This window comes from Neomonachus schauinslandi, chromosome 1 (genome assembly GCF_002201575.2).
Source record: "Neomonachus schauinslandi chromosome 1, ASM220157v2, whole genome shotgun sequence".
In the NCBI taxonomy this organism is placed as follows: Eukaryota; Metazoa; Chordata; class Mammalia; order Carnivora; family Phocidae; genus Neomonachus; species Neomonachus schauinslandi.
This window is the reverse complement of record NC_058403.1, coordinates 18,068,471-18,088,184: the sequence shown is the minus strand read 5'-3', so window position 1 is coordinate 18,088,184 and position 19,714 is coordinate 18,068,471. Positions and strand designations below refer to the sequence as shown.

General features: G+C 42.0%; 1 protein-coding gene across 7 annotated transcripts in view; it reads right to left on the bottom strand.

Annotated features, from left to right (window-relative positions):
- LOC110570121 (amyloid beta precursor protein) overlaps positions 1 to 19,714 on the bottom strand; it is a 257,792-nt gene that overhangs the window by 12,235 nt on the left and 225,843 nt on the right. For 4 of the 7 annotated variants that reach the window (XM_021678092.2, XM_021678094.2, XM_044919504.1 and 1 more), the window contains 3 exons: positions 15,170 to 15,391; positions 6,954 to 7,007; positions 834 to 934 (listed from right to left, as the gene is read on the bottom strand). In XM_021678092.2, coding sequence (XP_021533767.1) covers positions 834 to 934; positions 6,954 to 7,007; positions 15,170 to 15,391 — 377 coding nt within the window. The remainder of the gene's footprint in view (positions 1 to 833; positions 935 to 6,953; positions 7,008 to 15,169; positions 15,392 to 19,714) is intronic. The other 3 variants (XM_021678095.2, XM_021678097.2, XM_021678093.2) reach the window with 1 other exon arrangement.

Genomic DNA, 19,714 nt, shown 5'->3' with positions numbered 1-19,714 from the left:
CTCCCCGATGTGCACCGTAAATGCCTGAGAGCGAGTACTTATTATTGCTAGGAGAATTTTATTACCATTTTTTTGGTTGACTACTGAATGTGCAATAAAATTGTCTTCTTTATTAATTTAACCCCCTTACTACGCATAGTGATAAGATGAAAGAAACCCTAACATAATGCAGGATATGATTTATCTGAAGCTTCTGGTAAAAGATTTTATGTAACTACGGGAGCTGCCTGTAAAGAGGATGGGTGCTCTTTGATTTGCTCCAAGTCTAACATTTGGGGGAAATAACAGTGGGTGGGAAGAGACTTTGTCCAAAAAGGAAGCTGCCATCTTTCTTGCCCAAATCTTTCAGTGAGCAACACTGCTGGGAACATCATGGAGTCCTGCTCACCTCCCGGCTCCACCCACCTTGGTAGAAACCCAAAGATCCTACCCCTGCAGAACTTAAAACGTGGGCGCTGGGGAAGGGACGGGAAGGAAGGGCAGAGGGAGAGACAGAGAGGCACAGGGAGATAGTTAACATATGCCAACTTCAAATCCACCTCTTATAAACCCGTCTTCCTAGAAAATACAGGGGAAATGAATTAGAGCAGATATTGTGATATACATTAATTCCACTCTAAGCCCTGAGTGGGCTTAGCAGCCTTCTAGATGCAAAGAACTAATGTATAAAGACCCTCTTTTTCTTCTCTTTATGGGTCCATGATGACCCTCTAGGCAACTGCTTTATTCTTTTTATCTTTTCCTTCACTGGCTTTCTGGCACAGCATGAACAAGCGTGAACAGGTCATCTGGCAAGACAAACTGAGTGGCAGGAAGAGGTAAATTCTACGTACCAATTTTTGATGATGAACCTCATATCCTGAGTCATGTCGGAACTCGGCATCCATCTTCACCTCAGAGATCTCTTCCGTCTTGATGTTTGTCAAGCCTGAACCTGCAATAATCCATAAGCATCACACCATAATTAAATGACGCACGACACTCAATTCATTTTCTCTGTAAACACAAACGCTGTAACACAAAGGCTACCAAAACCTTCTTTCTAGGTCTGGAGTGAGAGGAAACAGATTAATGACTTTCTTCAAGAAAACTGACACCCTGTATTCACACCCTTAACCACTATTTCAAACAAAAAGAAATTAAAGATTAAAGAAATCTGAAGTTAAAGCTTCTACTGCCTTTAAACACACATTATAATTTTTTTTTTTTTTTAAATGGGGAAAACCAGAAGTTAAATGCTAGTTGGGAGGTTGGCCAGGATGCGTTCCCAGAATATACTAGTTTGTTTTAGGGGCTTATTGTTTAGCTGATTCTATGTCTTTTCCCATGTGTTCTCATTCTTTCAGAAAAAATAATAAAAGTCTTTAAAAATGAGCATTAATTACCTGGTGGGATCAAACTGCTACTTTAGGGCTTTGTTCCAATTACAAATAAATTATGTTCATGTATCTATGCAGTGAAGCATTGTAAAAATCATATTATTTATTTAGTTTGGTGATTTAGTTATAGATACAGAATATAATTGCCTTGTCTGCTGAATAAAGATTTGCAGCACATAATTTTAGAAAATGTTTCAGTGGGACTAACAGAATTTATAACTTACTAACTCTTCCTTCTCTATAAATTACTACATGAGTCTTACACTAATCGTAATAAATTTCATTTTTCAAGTAACAATTTAAAGCTACAAAACAAAATGCAAAGCCATTTTTAAAACAAAAAAATGAAAGCACAAAATAGAAGTATCAGTTTCCATGTTGTAGCATTTATATATCCGAAGTTATAATTTTAGGATGAAAAAGGCTTTTAAAATCATGTCCTCTGCAGTATTCTCACCCAAGGGGCAAACCCTCAGCTCCTGAGTGAATGGAGAAAAATCTATCCATTTGCCTCCATTTCGGATAGCTCTGCCTACAAGAATGACAGGCTTCCTTACATCAAACCCAGATCAGTTCCCCTAAGGCATCTACGCTTGGAGCCTGTTCAACGCAGAGCAAGCCCGAAACCTCCCTTCCACCTTATAGCCTTGAGGAGGCCAGACACTCAAGGAGAGGGACCGTGTTCCTGATGGCTCTTGCTCAGGCTACACGTTGCCAGGTCCTTCAGCTCCCACGGGACCTCATTTCTTGCTTTTTGTCTAGTCACTCTTAGGTGCCGTGAAACTTGTCACACACCTTGCTGAAACTGAAAAGCACAATGTCCACAACATAACCGTGTGCCAACCTCACACAAAACGAAAAGGAGGATAATTTGACAAGACCACGGGCACCCATGCGGGTTGTGACAGATTCCCGACTCCTTGTCCAAACGTTCACAAAGCTTCCATTAAGAACTCATCTGAAAACAGAGCCGACATCAACGTCAGTCTACAGCTGGCCTGTAGACGGTCACCCTGTCTTCTCTGCTGTCCGTCTGGCAGAACTAGTCTCTTCTCCCTATCTTCCCAGCTCTCCTGCCTTCCAGGGGTCCACAGAGATCATGGAGAGCGGTTCTACCATTTCACCCTCCAGGTCTCCTAGCCTACAACCTGTCTGGGTCACAAGGACTTGGACGTGGTAGAGAGGTGTCGTAGATTTAGAATATAGCCACAAATCTGTTAATTACTCCTCCTTCCCAGAGGTGGGTCTGAATTCCCTTCTCTCAAGTGTGGACTGGATGGAGTGCCTTGCTTTTCATGAACAGACAATAGAGAAAGCGATCATGAATTCTGAGTCTAGGTCAAAAAAGACACTGCAGCTTCCTTCTTGTTCTCTTTCTCGGATCACCTGGTCTGGGAAAGCCACCCACATGTCACGAGGACACTCAAGCAGCCCTACAAAAAGGTTCCCGCGATGAGGTATGGCGGTGTCCTGCCAACAGCCACGTGAGTGAACAGACCCACCAGAGTCAAGCTTCCACTTCGGATGGTTGCGGTTCTAGAGGGTGTCTGGATTGCAACCTCCTGGGAGGCCCGGAGCCAGGAGCACCCAGCTAATCCATGCCTGAAATCCTGATCATTACAGTAATTGTAAGTAACTAAATGCTTGTTGTTTTAAGCTGCTAAGTTACGGAATTATTTGTTGCATAAGCAATAGAAAACTAGAACAAGGAGCTAGTGTTTTCTTTTTTCATCTTGATCTACCTTGGGCTTTAATTTCCTTTTTTCAGAAGATCACTCTCTCTAATATAGGCATAAAGTGGGACAGTTTCCCTTTCTCTCTCATCCTTTACCGTCCCTCACTGACCGTCCCTCAACCCCTGACCCTATCCCAGAGCTGTGGGGCTCTCTATTCTTTTTTTATTTTCTTGCTTTGAAATTATTTGCATTTTCTCTTAATTTTCAACTCATTCTGACCTCTAATCTCCCTGACATTGTGTTTATCAGACTGTGATACTAATGCTCTGTTAATTTCTCATTGGCTATGTATTTTTTATCTTCCTACAGGCCCTTTTAAATCTGACACGGGGTTATAACCACAGTGATTTCTTTACAGATCACCCTTTTGCTGTCATCAGGATCTAGCAATGCAACAGTTAAAATTATATTTCTGAGACCTAAAGAAAAGTCTCTTCAATAGTCTTTTCTTTTAGATTTGTGGGACCAACAATTCGAAAAAACAGGAGCTCTCTGCTCAAAACTGTAAAAGCCCACATTATTTCTGAAAGGAGAGTGAAAATACTTTTGGTACTTAAACCAAAATTCAAATTCGCATAACAAGTCAGAACAACAGATAGTTAATTATAGCTCAATAGTCTGCGAGACTCTCAGGAGAAAGAGATTCTTCTAGTTCATTTTTGTATAGCATGCGCAATCACTTAGAGAAAAGATTTTCTATACATTAAGCAAATCTCACTAAAAGGGAAGAAAAATTAGTAAGCTTGCACATAGGGAAACATCAGCGGCAATAAGCTCACACAGCATGTGATGAAATGTGAAACGTGATGTGTAGATTTAAATACATCACAGGGACCTTTTGCTTATAGGCTCATCAGGTGTGTTTTCTCTTTCTAAGCCCTGGTGTGACTCCAGGTCTCTGTGTCATGGTAAGTGAGCAGAATCTGTTGTTCATTTGAGGGGGGAAGGAGGCATGTCCCTCATGACACCTTTCACATGGCTTGGAGGTCAAGGACTTGGTCTCCCCTTTATGAGGCCTGGAGAAGGGTGGTAATAAATTATAGTGGAAATGGTAGCTTTCCTCTCCCTGTGAAGAGCTTGCTAATATATTTTCCTTCTTTATTTTGGTCAAATGGTGTTACTTGACCTTCAGAGCCCATTTTCCCCTGGAAGAAGACAGGGGAGTAGCTGTAATGGCCACTATGACCAGAAATCACCACTGATAACATGCTTTCCCTACCTGACACTACATTCTAAAAGTGACGTGTCCTGGCTTTTCAGATACGAAAGACAAAGAGAAGTCACCTTCCTCGGTCATGATTACAGGCAAACCCTTTGTTTGTGTTACAGTGACAACAGCAATTACTCAACTGCCATCAACGAATGACACGCTATGACAATCCCGGGAAGGCTCTCTAAGTTTGGAAAGTCTAAAGATATAATTCAGCACACTGAACTCAAGCATGCAGTCTCCTCAAGTGCGATGTTGGAAGAACCCAACCTAATGCTATGAACATAGCAGGGAATTGGTCCAAGTGCTCGGGAGACAGACTGTAAGCACAGAAAGAGCGAGCGAGGTCTCACTACCTACCCAGCAAATAGAGCTATTCGTAAACTAGACTCTTCCTCACTTTGGATCTGATCATTCTTTCTTACCATATGGCCCTTCTTTTATTGGGGAAGCCCTCACCTCACACAGTGTAAGAAAGAAGGCTGAGCCTAGGCCATACTCTCATCTTTGAATCCTTCCCCTCTTCTTTGCCAATGGATGAGACTCAAATCTTTTGAAAGCTTTCCCGAAGCTGACCTCCAGTGTGTGCCGAGGTTAACACACCCTCGGCGAGTGCCCCGTCCGCTTACATCACGGACGCCCTGGTTTATACCTTATGTGGGTCTGTATTCCCCTGCCTTTCTAATTCCATCTCCTCTTTTAAATAGGCCAAGTGTGTTCCTCTTATTATACTTCAAGCTCCTGAGAACAGGGACCTTATCATTTCACTTCTTTCGACGCATCACAGCATTTAATGCACTGATCTTTGGGAAATACCAAAATGAAGTATTCCTGTTATGGAAACATCGTTATTGTTATAATAAAGGCTTCAGATGGCTTCTTCCCCCGACAAAACACCTCTAACTGCTTTCTAGCTCTTCCCTTAAAACAGATTGTTTTGGGGAAACGCATGGAAGTTGTTTTCATGTTACGTTTTTTAAAAGGGGGGGGAACCAACTTTGGTGGCATCAACCTCCCCTCCCCCAGATTTCAATTAGAACACATTGGTCTACAGGGCCCAATGGAGGAACTTTTACAAAATTGGTTGAAAGAGTGTTTCTAATTCACTTTTTATTCTTGTAGATGAAAAGCATCTCTTCCTTAAATACAAAATAGACAGTGCCATAAAAAAAGGCCCAAGGCAAATGACCATCCACCAGCTCACTGGTCTCAGCTGGTTAGAATGGAACTGACCCTCAGCCTTGAGCTCCACCACGAGCTGAGCAGGATGTGGATGTCAATGGGCCGGCTCCTTAAAATTCACTTGTGTGACAATGGCAATAAGGAAGACATTAGGAGAGCCCAAACTGTGTCTGACTTACTATCACTTAAGTTCCTCTGAAAAGCCCTAAAGGCAGAGATTCATAAAATCAGCGAGAACGGCCATCAAAACGGGTCACTCCACTCTCCCTGCCGCCCTGTGGACAGCCACACAGAGGCATGATGATGCCACAGGGCAGATTCGGAGTTCTCATCTATGGCTGTGGTTGGGGACAGAAGTGACCGAGCTGGCACTGGCAGTGAGAGGGGCCGGGTCTCTTCTTGGCCTGCCACCAACTTAACCCGAACCAGGGACCTCCATGTGTTAACATCTTCCATCAAGGTGAATTCCCTGGCCCTTGACTATCGCACGGGGTCAATACGGGGATAAGGAAGAAGATAAACACGGGAAGGTATCCATTGTTTGTGGAGTTAAATCTCTCTAGAATATACAGCCATGTCAACTCAGTAACTACTGTCTTTGATTCATGGAAAACAATGGGTACTGTTCGTTGGGCAGAGTTGTGCGTAAAGTCAAAAACCAGGCTCGCGTGCCCTTCTGTTGTGGGTGGCACTGATTTTTAAAACAGCTTGAGATACAGGCTGAATACAGAGCAAAGGGTCAAAGTGTATTTCTTCTTAATGCTGGGGGAACTGTAAAAAAAAAAAATTTTTTTTTTTTTGTCTATTTTTCAGTGTTAATGGGAATTTTAAATGGTAACAAAAAGAAAAGACTTGTATACAAAACTATGCACATACATCCTTTCTGTCATTTTAGTTACTCATGGAGAGTTAAGTCCATACAACCCACGAAAAAGAAAATGTAAATATTTCTAGGCTCTAGAGGTAGTCCCGTTCTGGTATTTTTAGGAAGTCACATCTACATGAGAAACTGATTGAAGTTTGAGCCCAATTCAGTCAGAAGAGGACCCGTCTGCACACCAAACAAGAAGGGAAGGATGAGATATTCAAAGCGGAAACCACACTGTCACCAGACAGAGTGTGCATCTGTGTGGTTTTCCATTTTTGAGGACAGAGAGGTCTATATACTCTTCTCCACTTAAAAAAAAAATCCCATAAGTTGGAAGGGCTCTTTTATTGTTTGAAAAGGAAAGCTCAGAAAGAAAAACAGATTACTTCAACAGGAAATTGGAAAAAAAAGTGTAAGGAAAAGCAAAGGGAATTTTTGGGAAGTCTGGTTCCCAAGGTCATTTCAAATCCTCTCCCTTAGTATCTGCAGTTGAGAGAGGCTAATAGCAAAGAGCGGGGACGGCGGGTGCTCGAGCTCAAGCGCAAGATGCTGAGAGGTAGAAGGGAACCGGGTTATACCTGGTCGGGTGGTCAGTCCTCGGTCGGCAGCAGGGCGGGCGTCAACAGGCTCAACTGGGCACAGGAAGCAAGATACACGGAAAGCAAACAAGACAAATCAAGATGGTGAGTTGTGGCTCCTGAACACAGAGCAGGGAAAAGCATGTGAAATACATAAGTTATAAAAAAGGAACAGGTGGAAAAGAACCACAGTGAGTTAATCCCGAGTATCAGGGAATGGGAGGGGGACCACTTTGAAAGGCTTATCGTAACTGATGGGCCAATCCTACTCCTTAGGTTTTCTAATAAAAGCACTCACCAGGATATGCAGCAACATCAAAGAAGAGGGGATGGGGAGTGTGGAATTACCTCTCATCGAGTTTAGGGATGGTTTCTTGGCTTTTGATTAGAAATAAAATACAATATACCCAGCCTGGTGGAAAATCTTGAAGATACCTCCTTTTACAACTGTCCGATCTTATTTTACAGTTAATTAACTACAAAAGGACTCCCATTAAATCCCCAGGGGAAATGCAAATATGAATTTATCAGCAGAGGAAAGTCTCACCACATAATCTGCCATTTAGTGCACCAAATTTGCTCCCATTTTGAGGGTAAAAGAAGTAAACTAGAGAGTCAGTCTCTCTCTCTCTAATTTTAAAGGCTGGTTATTAACAGACGACATACAGTTGTCATGTGTGAAATGTGAGTACTTCCTTTCGTATTTCTCAACTTCCACAATTGTCCCTTTGTGAGAATTCTGGGCCGGCCCCAAAGGAAGCCTTGCAGGTGGTACCACGGTGCCCGCCATTGCTTACCATTAGCTGGCATTTCCTAAGTGCTTCTGAATCTCAGAAAATATTAACTTGAATTTAGACTGGTCTTTGAAGAAACAGGCAAGGGAGAGAAACAAAGCTTTAAGGATTAATAAACGGACAAGGGGCAAATGAAGCCGAGGGAGGGGAAAAGCCCTTTGGGTAAGGCCTGGGAAATACAAGGTAAGAAGGTAAGGAAAGGTGAGCAAAGATGTCCAGGGGAAGATAAGGTGTGCTCGATGGGCTGGCTTCTGGATGAGCAGTTTCAGGAAGACCATCCAGCTTACTGATGCACACAGCTTGGCATTCCCAGGGGGGATTACAAACCCAATCGATCCTGAATGTCACATGCTGGCAGAACAGTGAGGGAGAAGAGAACGGCAGGAAGTCAAGCCTTCAAATTATGAAAAAAAAAAAATCAGGTTTCCGAGAATACTAAGACATTTGGATGAATCCAAAGAGCAACGTGGTTTGGGCCTTTGTTATGCAGGGTGGTGGCATGACATTCGCACCCAAGCAACTTTGGGCGAATGGCCACTTCTGAGGCTGTTTCTTCATACATAAAATAGCCTCTTCTCATTGTAGTGAGAAACAAATCAATTTCAAAACCTGTTTCAGAAATGCTCCAATACTATGAAACTGCATTTATTAAATCTTCCCTAACAACTCTTGCTGAGAGGAGGATTAATTTCTACTACTTTACTGCTACGATAGGTTTAAGACATCCTGCTGCAACTCACACATACATTTGAATGACGTAGATTCTCTGTGTTTCACCTTTTTCCCATCTGCAACAGTATTCAGTGAGGGTAGTAACTCCTCGTAAAATAGAGTTAACGGAGGGATTATTGTATTTTTTGAGAATTTCCTCACGAGAGCGCCAGTGGTGCTTCGGTTGAAGAGAACAGCATGCCCGAGCACACTCATGGGGCAAAAAAGGAACTCGAAGTGGGGATCCTATTCCTCAATGGCTAAATCATCAGAAACTATATTTGACTCATGAGGGAATCAGCAGTTAATCTGTGGTTTAAATACAGGCTGAAGAGCTGCTAGTTGGTCCCAGGGTCCACTTTAAAGCCACCACTGATTTACTCTGTGATCTTGGGCAAGCCAAATTCTTTCCAATCCTTGGTTTTGTCATAAGTAAACATGGTTTTTCCAGGGCTCAAATGTGCACACATATGCACAAGAACCTTACAAATGATAAAGCACTATTGCACAATTCCTTAAAGAAATACAGAAAAAGCATCAAATGTATAGACAAAAAAAAAAAAAAGTCTGAAAGATATTACCACAAAAAGTTATCATTAGTTATTTCTGGGTGAGGAGATTATTTCTAGAAACTTCTCTGCCTTTTCTTCCCCATGTGCATGTATTGTTTGAAAACAGTAATAAAACCTGGTCTGTTTTTTAGGAAGGTGAAACAATTAATAGTTTTATTGACTTAAACCCTAAGCCTGCTTTAACAGTTTGAGGCTGATTCAGTATGAATTAATATTCAGAAAGTAACTCCTTTGTTGAGTGAGCGGACATCTATCAATTTTTTTAAAAGACAATTATGACATCGTTGCCAGAAATGCGCACATACATCTACAAGACAAAGTGGTGCATTATTTCCCAGTCCGACACAAATACTTTCTAATTTTCCAAAATGAACTATTGCTTGTTTTACTAGAAGGTGACATCAATATAGTGTTCAAAACATTTTACAGTAGCTGTTTAGTAAATTAAAAATAAGAAAGAGGTCATCTTCAAGGATGATAAACTTAGGCAGAAATGTGTTATTCCCATGCCTTCAATAGTTTTGAATCAAACCTTCCCCTAACAGAAGAGAGAAACAGAATGATTCACATTCTGGGGCTTGAGTTTGTTCTCATGCTGCTTATTGTAACAGACCAGTTCTAAGCTGAATGCTGCCGAGCACCGCCTGCCACCAGGCCAAAGGGAACGGAAGAATCAGCAGGAAAACAGGCCTGAAAATAACATTATTTATTTTCAATTCCAGCACTTATTTATGTATTTATTTTTTTAAAAGATTTTAAAAATTTATTTATTTTAGAGAGAGAGGGTGTATGTGAGTGGGGGAGGGGGCAGAGGGAATGGGAGAGAGAATCTCAAGCAGACTCCCCACTGAGTGGGGAGCCTGACTCGGGGCTTGATCTCATGACCCTGAGATCACAACCTGAGCTGTACTGAAGAGTTAGACGCTTAACCGACTGAGCCACCCAGGTGCCTCTCAATTTTAGCATTTAAAGAGATTTGGTCATTGCTTCTTTATTAGGCTAATTAGAAATATACCAGCGGGCAATGGCACTTTGCAACTATAAATACACAGTCTTATAAGACCTGTTGTGGTCTTTGAGAATATTATAGTATTTCACGTATGTATTCTATACAAGGAAGCTGACTGTTGTCCACTCCATGGCTCGCCTGCTCAGGCAATCGGGATCAGGCAGAACAAACACAGATGCCTTTAGCCAGAAAACTTCACGATCCATGGGAACAACAGTTTGATAAATAACAGCTTCACTTTTGGTTATCCAGTTAAGTTTCGTGGATATGAAAAAAACCACAAAAAAAATCCCTCAAGGCAAACCGTAGCTGGTCAAAGAGCCTAAAATATCAGAAAACTGTGATATGCTTAGTTTTTCAATATAAATTAAAACAAGGCCTGGGTGTCTGACCCTCTCTCTGGACTCGACTGACTGGTCTTAAGAAAAAGCAATAAATTGTTGGTAAGCGTCTGAAGCTATGATGATAAGGACTGCATGAACAATGAAAGGAAATCCTTTGAGAATTTTAGGTATTTTCAGTGGCTCCGTGTGTGAGCATGTGTCTGAGACATTCACAAGGAACAAGGTCCTGGGGAGAGGGAAGAAGGGGAGGAGATGGGGAGGACAGAAAGGGGGAGATTTTAGGACTGGGTCATTATATGGCTTGTTATAGTCATTAATTTTTAAGGATATACTGTTTGGACTATAGGGTGACTCTCCCTGAGTCGCTGGTAATAAGATCCTGATTCTATAGAAAGAATAAATGAACGAACGAAGGAACAAAAGGAACGAAGGAAGGAAGGAGGGAGGGAGGAAGGGAGGGAGGGAGGAAGGAAAATAAAGGAAAGGAAAGAAAAGAAAAAAAAAGCCACACTAAATATTTACTGTGTTGTAGATACTTTGCCTGCCATCTCACTTAATGCTCATACCTTATCTCTGAATTAAGAATTATTGTCACCTTTGTTTTACAGACCAGGAAATAGCCACAGAGACTCTCTAACTTGCTCACCACACCCAGCAGAGCTGGAATTTAAACTCTGATGATCCACACCATTCAGTACTGTGGGGTAGCTACTATTCTGTGGGATGGTGGGGATGTGAAGGGGTTCTTGGTTGTTACCATGAATTCAGGGCAAGGGAGGACATTACTGGCTTCCAGGGGATGGGGACCGAGGATGCTAGATGCCGTGCACAGGGCAATCCCACATGAATAAAAATAGCTCTACATCCTCTACGATTTCCTAACTTCCTGCTGGACATTTGTTTATCTATGATTATGTGAGTCTACAGCGTAACTCAGTTGAATATATAAACACAAAGCATTTTTTACATAGTTCTTACTGTAACCTGGATACACTAAGAGCTCATCACTGGGTACAATGAGGGAAGATTGTTTTTGTTAGAGCCTTCCCAAGAGTTCTTCACTATGTCAGGAAATCATCCACTGTTGCTCACAGAACCTGATTCGTGGAATCAGCCCTTGTGTCAGTCTACATTTGTATCTGTCACATCCACACAGGACAAACTCCTGATCACGTCACTCTTTCCACTAGCAGTCAAGCCTGAATACTTATGCGTTGAAACACTTATTATAAATTACATCCATTATATTGATTTTTCCCCTGAAACACTGTCAGTCCATTTTATTTTAAGATTCACTGTTAAGGAGGCTTTTCAAAATGTTATAAAAGGAGTGTTGGGTCTGTTAACAGTCAGAACCAGAACCCAAGCTCTGAGATCCTCAATATTCTTGCCTTGTAATACTTTCATGTAAGATTTTGCTTTATCAGGTGCCTGGGTGGCTCAGTTGGTTAAGCGACTGCCTTCGGCTCAGGTCATGATCCTGGAGTCCCGGGATCGAGTCCCGCATCGGGCTCCCTGCTCAGCAGGGAGTCTGCTTCTCCCTCTGACCCTCCTCCCTCTCGTGCTCTCTGTCTCTCATTCTCTCTCTCTCAAATAAATAAAATAAATAAAATCTTAAAAAAAAAAAGATTTTGCTTTATCAATGACAGGTCTTTATTTAACAAGAGTATCAGCTCTTCTGATGAGGCTTGGGCAATGTGAGCAGCTGGGTCCTGGTCAAGGGTCCAGAGGCACTCAATCAAGGACTTTGCCCAAACGGGCATCTTGGCAGCACCCAAGGGCCCCGGGGGGGGGGTGTCCATATGCACAAGCACAGACAGTCTCCTAGGACCCATGGCGGACAGGCCACTCTCAGAGTCTACTCCTGAGTCGGGGTGTTTAAAGTCCATTGCTGTTCTGGGATCTCTAAAATCTCTTGTGCTTAGCCTTCCAAAAACTGATCACTTTGGAGAAACCCAGTAGTGAACCCAAACTTCTTTCTTTCTTGGGTTATCTGGCAAGTGTTGGGGGGAGAATCACTGCTTGCCTCCTAACTTGGACCAAGCCTTCCTTCTTATTTGATTTGGGAGGATAGTCAAGGGGTAGAAGACCAGGAAAACAGGGGACGTGTTGCCAGTGGCATCAGAGTTTGCATTTTAGGAAGCAGGTTTGGTAAAACAGTTCCTCCCTCTATTTCTCCTTAAAAAGAACAACCAATATCCTTGCATTTCTTTTCCCTAAACAGAGTGGGTCAGTTCGGCTACTATTTAAAAATTTTAATATAAGCCAAATGTTTACTAGAATGCATATACTTTTTAATGGGGACCAAATATATTCATATATACATATGAAGTCAAGATGAAATGCCTGGAGCACATAAAGGAAGATTTATTTAACTGTTGGTATTATTTATACTACAAATATGACAAATGCAAAGTTAAATTTACCTCATTAAAGATACCAAGGAAATGCGGTATTCATATTAAGCAGTTAAGCACTCAGTAAGAGTGAGAAAGTAAAGGGAAAATCTGAAATTCAGGAAACGCAACACCTTCTAGAAGAATATACACAATTTTGCTATTCTTGGTGCTATGTGGCACTAAGATCATCGCATTTCACTGTATTCATTAAGTTTGAAGAAGCTAACATAAACAGGGCTGAGTGTTTTCGTTGCTGTTGTTCTTCTAAAAACTCTGTGTAGCCCACATTTGTATAGGATTCACAACATTTAAGGGAAATAACAAGTATTACATCAAACATACACAGTAATTTCTATAAATTAATTTTTATTCTGCTAATGTAGCTTACTTTGCTTTCTAAATCTTTCCATAAACTTTACCATAAATAAATTACAATTTCTAGTTTTTATTATTTTTGGGTGTGTGTGTGTGTGTGATCATAAAAATTCAGGTAGGCTCCGAAACAGGTTTTATCCTACTTTTCCAAAATCAACAAGTAATGGAAAATATTAAATGGGAACATTTTACTTATAGAAACTACGTATTTGAAAGATGTGAAAAGGTCTCCGATTACGAGAAAGTGATAGGAAGTTCTTTGTAAATTATAATTTTAGAATCACTGCAGTTGAATAAATTCTCAAAGGCAGGGGTAATTTTTAACAAAGAACAGTCTAATCTATACATTTAAATTCTTTTTTCATAAAAAGCTAAGGGTTGGACATAAATGACAAACATTTAACATTATTTGGTAAAAAGGGCATTAAGGGTTGTAATTTTCTACCAAAGGAAGTTTGTCAGACTTCAGTCCGATGTGGGACCTACTTCTCCCTGAATTAAACAGCTCCTTTAACAGCACATTGAGCCCTTTATACCAATTAATTTTTCCTGTTAAAGGAAAAGAGGAAATCTAGTGTGCGTTCAATTTACAAATGAGACTGGACATTTTCCACAAAGAATTTTCATTAGTAACTGAATGATGAGGATTTTAAAAGACCAAAATGTATCCACCTATTAAAAAAATGGTACAGGGCGCCTGGGTGGCTCAGTTGGTTAAGCGACTGCCTTCGGCTCAGGTCATGATCCTGGAGTCCTGGGATCGAATCCCGCATCGGGCTCCCTGCTCGGCAGGGAGTCTGCTTCTCCCTCTGACCCTCCTCCTTCTCATGCTATCTCATTCTCTCTCTCAAATAAATAAATAAAATCTTTAAAAAAAAAATGGTACAGTCAGCACTCTCTTATTAATAAATTTAATAAGGAAGTTACCCTCGTAACTGAAGTTCTTCAATTTTTAGAAGTCTTTAAATTTTTTCTCTATGTCAGAATTATTTTTATAAATGGTGAAGTGTTAATTACTTTTATGTTACAAATGAGTAGCTGGTATTACTACTATAAGGTGCACTTTTTTCAAATTAATGCAACAAATTTGGGGTGATTACTCACATGGAAATTGTCCACAGAAAGATTTTCTGTAATGGTTCTTCAAGAAAAAACTTCTGTAGTACACTTAAGGTCTGATACTGAGCTCAAATTTAGTCTGAGGTGTATACTGACTGCATTTTGAGGTATCTTCACTATAAATAGTCATATTACAGTTATTACCACTATCTGAACTTGCCACTCTCATAAAGACACTCACAGGTAAAATCTGGTGTTCTTAAAAAAAGTGCTATTAGTGTTGAGAAATCAAGGTGTTCCTGTGTTTGAAATTGTGTACTTCTGAACATGTAAAAATGTTTATGGAATAAAAAGAACTAAAAGATGTTGTCTCATTAAGAGATACTACTTAGAAGTTTCTGCTAAGAAATCCCTGTGAAAGAAATCATCCAATGTGCAAATTTGTTGACAGAGAAAATCCTCTCTGAGCTATCATAGGACAAAACATGTAGATTGATTCGCTTCTGAACTCTTGAGAGCTGCCTTAAATTTAACTTTCTAAACACAAAGTTGCTTACATCTTCAGCAAAATTACATTTTATTTGTAGGTGGTTCTTTATCTTTGCCTGTAACATTCGGTGCAATCTGAAATTTAATGCACTAGAATAAATAACCAGCAAAGACTACTTCAAATCTCCGTTTCTGCAGGCCCCATGAAAACTTCTCCCCGCGGGAGAAAAACTGACATAATTTCATCCCCTGTCTGTTTGCTCTGAAGGTGGGCCTAGACTGTCCGCTGCCTCATAAACACACACTGAATATTGTTCTTTTTTTTTCCCAGAAGCAACGAAATACCTCTTGGTGAGAGAGTATTTTGTTTTTCAAATGCATGTAAAAAGTCACCACTCAAGAATATCAGAAAGATGTATATACACATAGACCGGAATGTTCTTGTTCTCACCGGGGCCTCTTACCTTCATTTTCTGTATTGGCTGGCACCGAGTCGACCCCAAAAGGATGCCAGGGTTGGAGATCGTCCAGGCCGAACTCCCCATTCACGGGAAGAAGCTCCACGGTGGTTTTCGTTTCTGTCAAAGACGGCATGAGGGCATCGTTTCCGTAACTGATTCTTGGTTCACTGATCATGTTGGCCAAGACGTCATCTGAGTAGTTCTGCTCTTTCTGAAGCAGCTCATCTAAACAGAACAGAGCCATATGTGTGGTGGGTCACAGCAACACGCAGGACTGCCTCAGCGGCTACCACTTCCTGTCAGCCAGACGCAACCTGAACTGCTCTGCACACACGACCTCATGCACAGCCAGGAGGTGGGTACCACCGTCGGCTCCATCTGACAGATGTGAAAACTGAGGCCTGTGGCAGCTGAGGCACTTATGTAAAACCACAGCAAGTGCCAAGGCAAGATGTGAGCCGAGAGAGATTGGCTGCCACCTAGGCTGCGGCTTCCGAACAGCTGTACCACTCCTCCCCACGATGAAGGACCTCAAGAGTGAAATCTCCCCTTCCTCCTCGGACACAGGCTCTGGTATCCTGTGATCACAGGGGAATCAACAGCGTGCTCTGCTGAGCTGTGTGCCGGGACGTGTGGCAGCGTGCAAGGGACAGTCACTTTCATGCTGGAGGATGTAGTCCAGCGAGTGCCCTGTCTGTCCTTGAACACGTGTAAGGACAAGAGAAGTGTAACTGGGTGGCAGCCTGCTCCGTTCTTGAACAGTTCTCACTGTTTTGCCGTGAACAAATCTGCCTTCCCCCAAAGCCCCCTAGGTGCTGCATGATCTATGTCCTGAGGCAACAGAGAGGCAGTTCCCTTGCCCTCCCAGCGGTGGCCTCGCACACATGAAGCTCTGCTGCAGCCTGCTCTGCTGGGGGCGAAACCTCCCTGCCTCCCAGCATCTGTCTTGCCCTCTCGAGCCAAATTTCCTGCCTCTTCCCGCTGCCGTTTCTCTTCAAAAAATGCTATCAGTTACCAACACCCCCTTTTTAAAGATTACTTATTTATTTGACAGAGAGAGAGAGAGAGCGAGCGAGCACACAAGCAGGGGGAGCGGGAGAGAGAGAAGCAGGCTCCCTGCAGAGCAGGGAGCCCGACATAGGGTTCAAACCCAGGACCCCGGGATCATGACCTGAACCGAAGGCAGATGCTTAACGACTGAGCCACCCAGGCGTCCCTCAGTTACTCCTTTTAAAAAACGGACTAAATAAAACCAACTTTATGGAACATAATTGATTGATCTAGACTTGTGAAGATTCCTACATTATACATTTCATTACTGCAATGCATTTTTACTGGAAAAGAGAGTTGGGAATATAACCTTGTACTGATTGGAATCATTGCTTTAAATATGGGGTTATAACAAGATTTGTGACTCTCCTGTAATTCCACCACAGGTCACCAGGTTTTTCTGTGGAATATATTTTTTAAAATTAGACACCCACGAATAGCATGTGTGCTATTAAAAATGATAATTAATCAGAATATCTCATATCCCAATCATACCTCTGTCAAGAGTTCACTGTATTATATATTTCAGACCAATCACTGGTTAGTATTATTGCTGCAGAAAATGAAGAAAATAAAATCAGGATTTAAATTTGATTTGTAGGGGCGCCTGGGTGGCTCAGTTGGTTAAGCGACTGCCTTCGGCTCAGGTCATGATCCTGGAGTCCCGGGATCGAGTCCCGCATCAGGCTCCCTGCTCGGCAGGGAGTCTGCTTCTCCCTCTTCCCTCCCCCCCCCCTCATGTGCTCTCTCTCTCTTTCTCTCTCTCATAAATAAATAAAATCTTTAAAAAAAAATAAATTTGATTTGTAGTATTTTCCTATCATCCTTCACCATTCTCTTTTAAATTGAAAAAAAATTTTTACCTGAAAAAATTCTGCTCCAACAGGTCAATTAAAACAATTTGATAGAAGAGCATTAAAGCATGAGATTAATATCCTTCTATGGAGTCAGTTTTATTGCGAGATACCATTTTAAATGATGAAATCCCAAGACAATCAGTCCTTCTGAAGTCTAATTGGAGTTATAATATATAGCTATTTGGTGCAGCACCATTCTAAAATTCAATATTTGATGCTTGTAATGACCTTTCCCATGCAGATGAAAGGGCCCCATTAGATTTATTCCAACTTTTTCAGGTCTTACACAGTCATGGGTAATGGCTAATAACTTAGCCAATGTCTGCTTTAATAAATTAAATGGGCATTTCTTTTATATAAATCTTATGCTTCTGACTGTTGAGCACTTACAATACTAAAGAGATGATCTTCTGGAATAATTATTGGCGCTCACACGTTTGTCTGAGAGGGAATAACCTTCACCAGCACGATCTGCTCTTGGCCCCACCTCGAGGCACATTGGTATCTTTGTGGCATTTACTGCCACTTACCCTCTGGAAACTGTTTCTCTCTGTCTTGCAACCTCAGTACCATGCTGGTTCCCTGTGACTTCTCCAAGGAACTCTGCTTGTTCCTTTTTTCTAATCTCTTCATCCCTATGTTTTCTTTTTGTATCTCCATCCATCTCTTTCTGCAATTTTTCATTTGGAAATCCATCCCCTCTTGAAGCTCTAAGGATGAACCGGAAAGGTCTTTCCCCAGCGTTCATTTCTTCCTCCCACTCTAGGTTCTCTATATGTCTAAGTTTGCTGGGCCTATTAACTTACATCTCCCATGAACTTAGTATGTACGAAACTGAGCTCAAGGCCCCCTTGCTCTCCCTCCTGCCTTCTCCTGTTGTAATCATGGAAGAGCTATGATCCCAGCCACAGGTCTGAAATCTCCATAACCATCTGTAGCTCTATTTCTTTGCGTCCCATACATTACTGACAACTTGATTTTTTTTTTTAAAAGATTTTTTTGACAAAATTTATTTATTTGGCAGAGAGAAACACAGCGAGACAGGGAACACAAGCAGGGGGAGTGGGAGAGGGAGAAGCAGGCTTCCCGCTGTGCAGGGAGCCCGATGCGGGGCTCGATCCCAGGACCCTGGGATCATGACCTGAGCTGGAGGCAGACACTTAATGACTGAGCCACCCAGGCGCCCGACAACTCCTTTTAAAATTCCATTTCTGGATTCTCTTATTCATTTCTCACTCCCCCTTTCTACAATCTTCCTCCCTTGAACCATCATTACTTTCTGCCTTGATAACTGTGAAGTCTGTTGTTGTCTCTGCTCTGTTCCCCATATCTTTTTGTGATACTGAGGAATGGCTCTGCCTCATTCCAGTAACTCCCCATTCCCTACTGAATTAATCCCAAACGCTACTTTGCCAGATATTAAAGGCTCTCTGTGATCTGGGCCCACCTCATCTTTGTAGCTATGAGGCTCAAGCCCTTTGCCGTATACACCTGTGATACAGTGATTTATAATAATAAATCTATATTTGGTCTTTGTAGGCACAGAGCTCCTAAAACCCTTGAAATTTCATAGGTGATGAGAGGAATAAAGGTATCTTTTAGTTACGTTATGAAGCAACTTTTGAAAAGCCTACAGGTCACCGAAGGATGGGGGTGGTCACCAGAGGAACTAACCATGGGATCAGAGGGTTAGAACTTTCAGTCCCCCTCTGGGAGGGGAGAGGGGCTGGAGACTGAGCTCAATCACCAATGGCCAACGATTTAATCAACGAAGTTTATGTAATGAAGCCTCTATAAAAACCAAAAGGACAGGGTTCTGGGAGCTCTGAGGTTGGTGAACACGTGGCGATGTGGGAACATGTTGAAAGCTCCCAGTCCTTTCCTACAGACTTTCCCACTTGGATGTTGCTATAATAAATCCGTAATCTAGTAAGTAAAATGTTTCCCTCTGTTCTACAAACTAATAGAACCTGAGGAGGAGGTGGATGGAACTTCTGATTTATAGCTGTGGTCATCAGAAGCACAGGTGACACCTGGACTTGCAATGGGCTGTTGGGGGCAGGGCGGTGGGAGTCTTGTAGGACTGAGCTCAGACTCTTTTTTTTTTTTAAAGATGTTATTTATTTATTTGACACAGAGAGAGATAGCCAGAGCAGGAACAAAAGCAGGGGGAGTGGGAAAGGGAGAAGCCAGGCTTCCTGCCGAGCAGGGAGCCCGATGCAGGGCTGGATCCCAGGACCCTGGGATCATGACCTGAGCCGAAGGCAGATGCTTAATGACTGAGCCACCCAGGCGCCCCTGAGCTCATACTCTTGTGGGATCTGCACTACCTCTAGGTAGATAGTATTGGAATTGGGTTGAATTGATTGAATTCTCCAACTGGATGCTGGAGAATTGCTTGGTGGTATGGAGAAAACCCTACATATTGGAACTGGACCGACAGCTCTGTCAGACCGAGTGGCTTAGATTATCTCCAGATGGGACCAGGCATTCCCATCAGGACACCTTTACTCTCTGTTCCTGCTACATGGGAAGATCATCTCTGCTTATTTAAATTATATGAACTTTTGAAAGATCAGCTCAAATGCCCTCTTCTCTATAACTCTACTCTTAACAACTTTATGAGGATTATGGACATTAT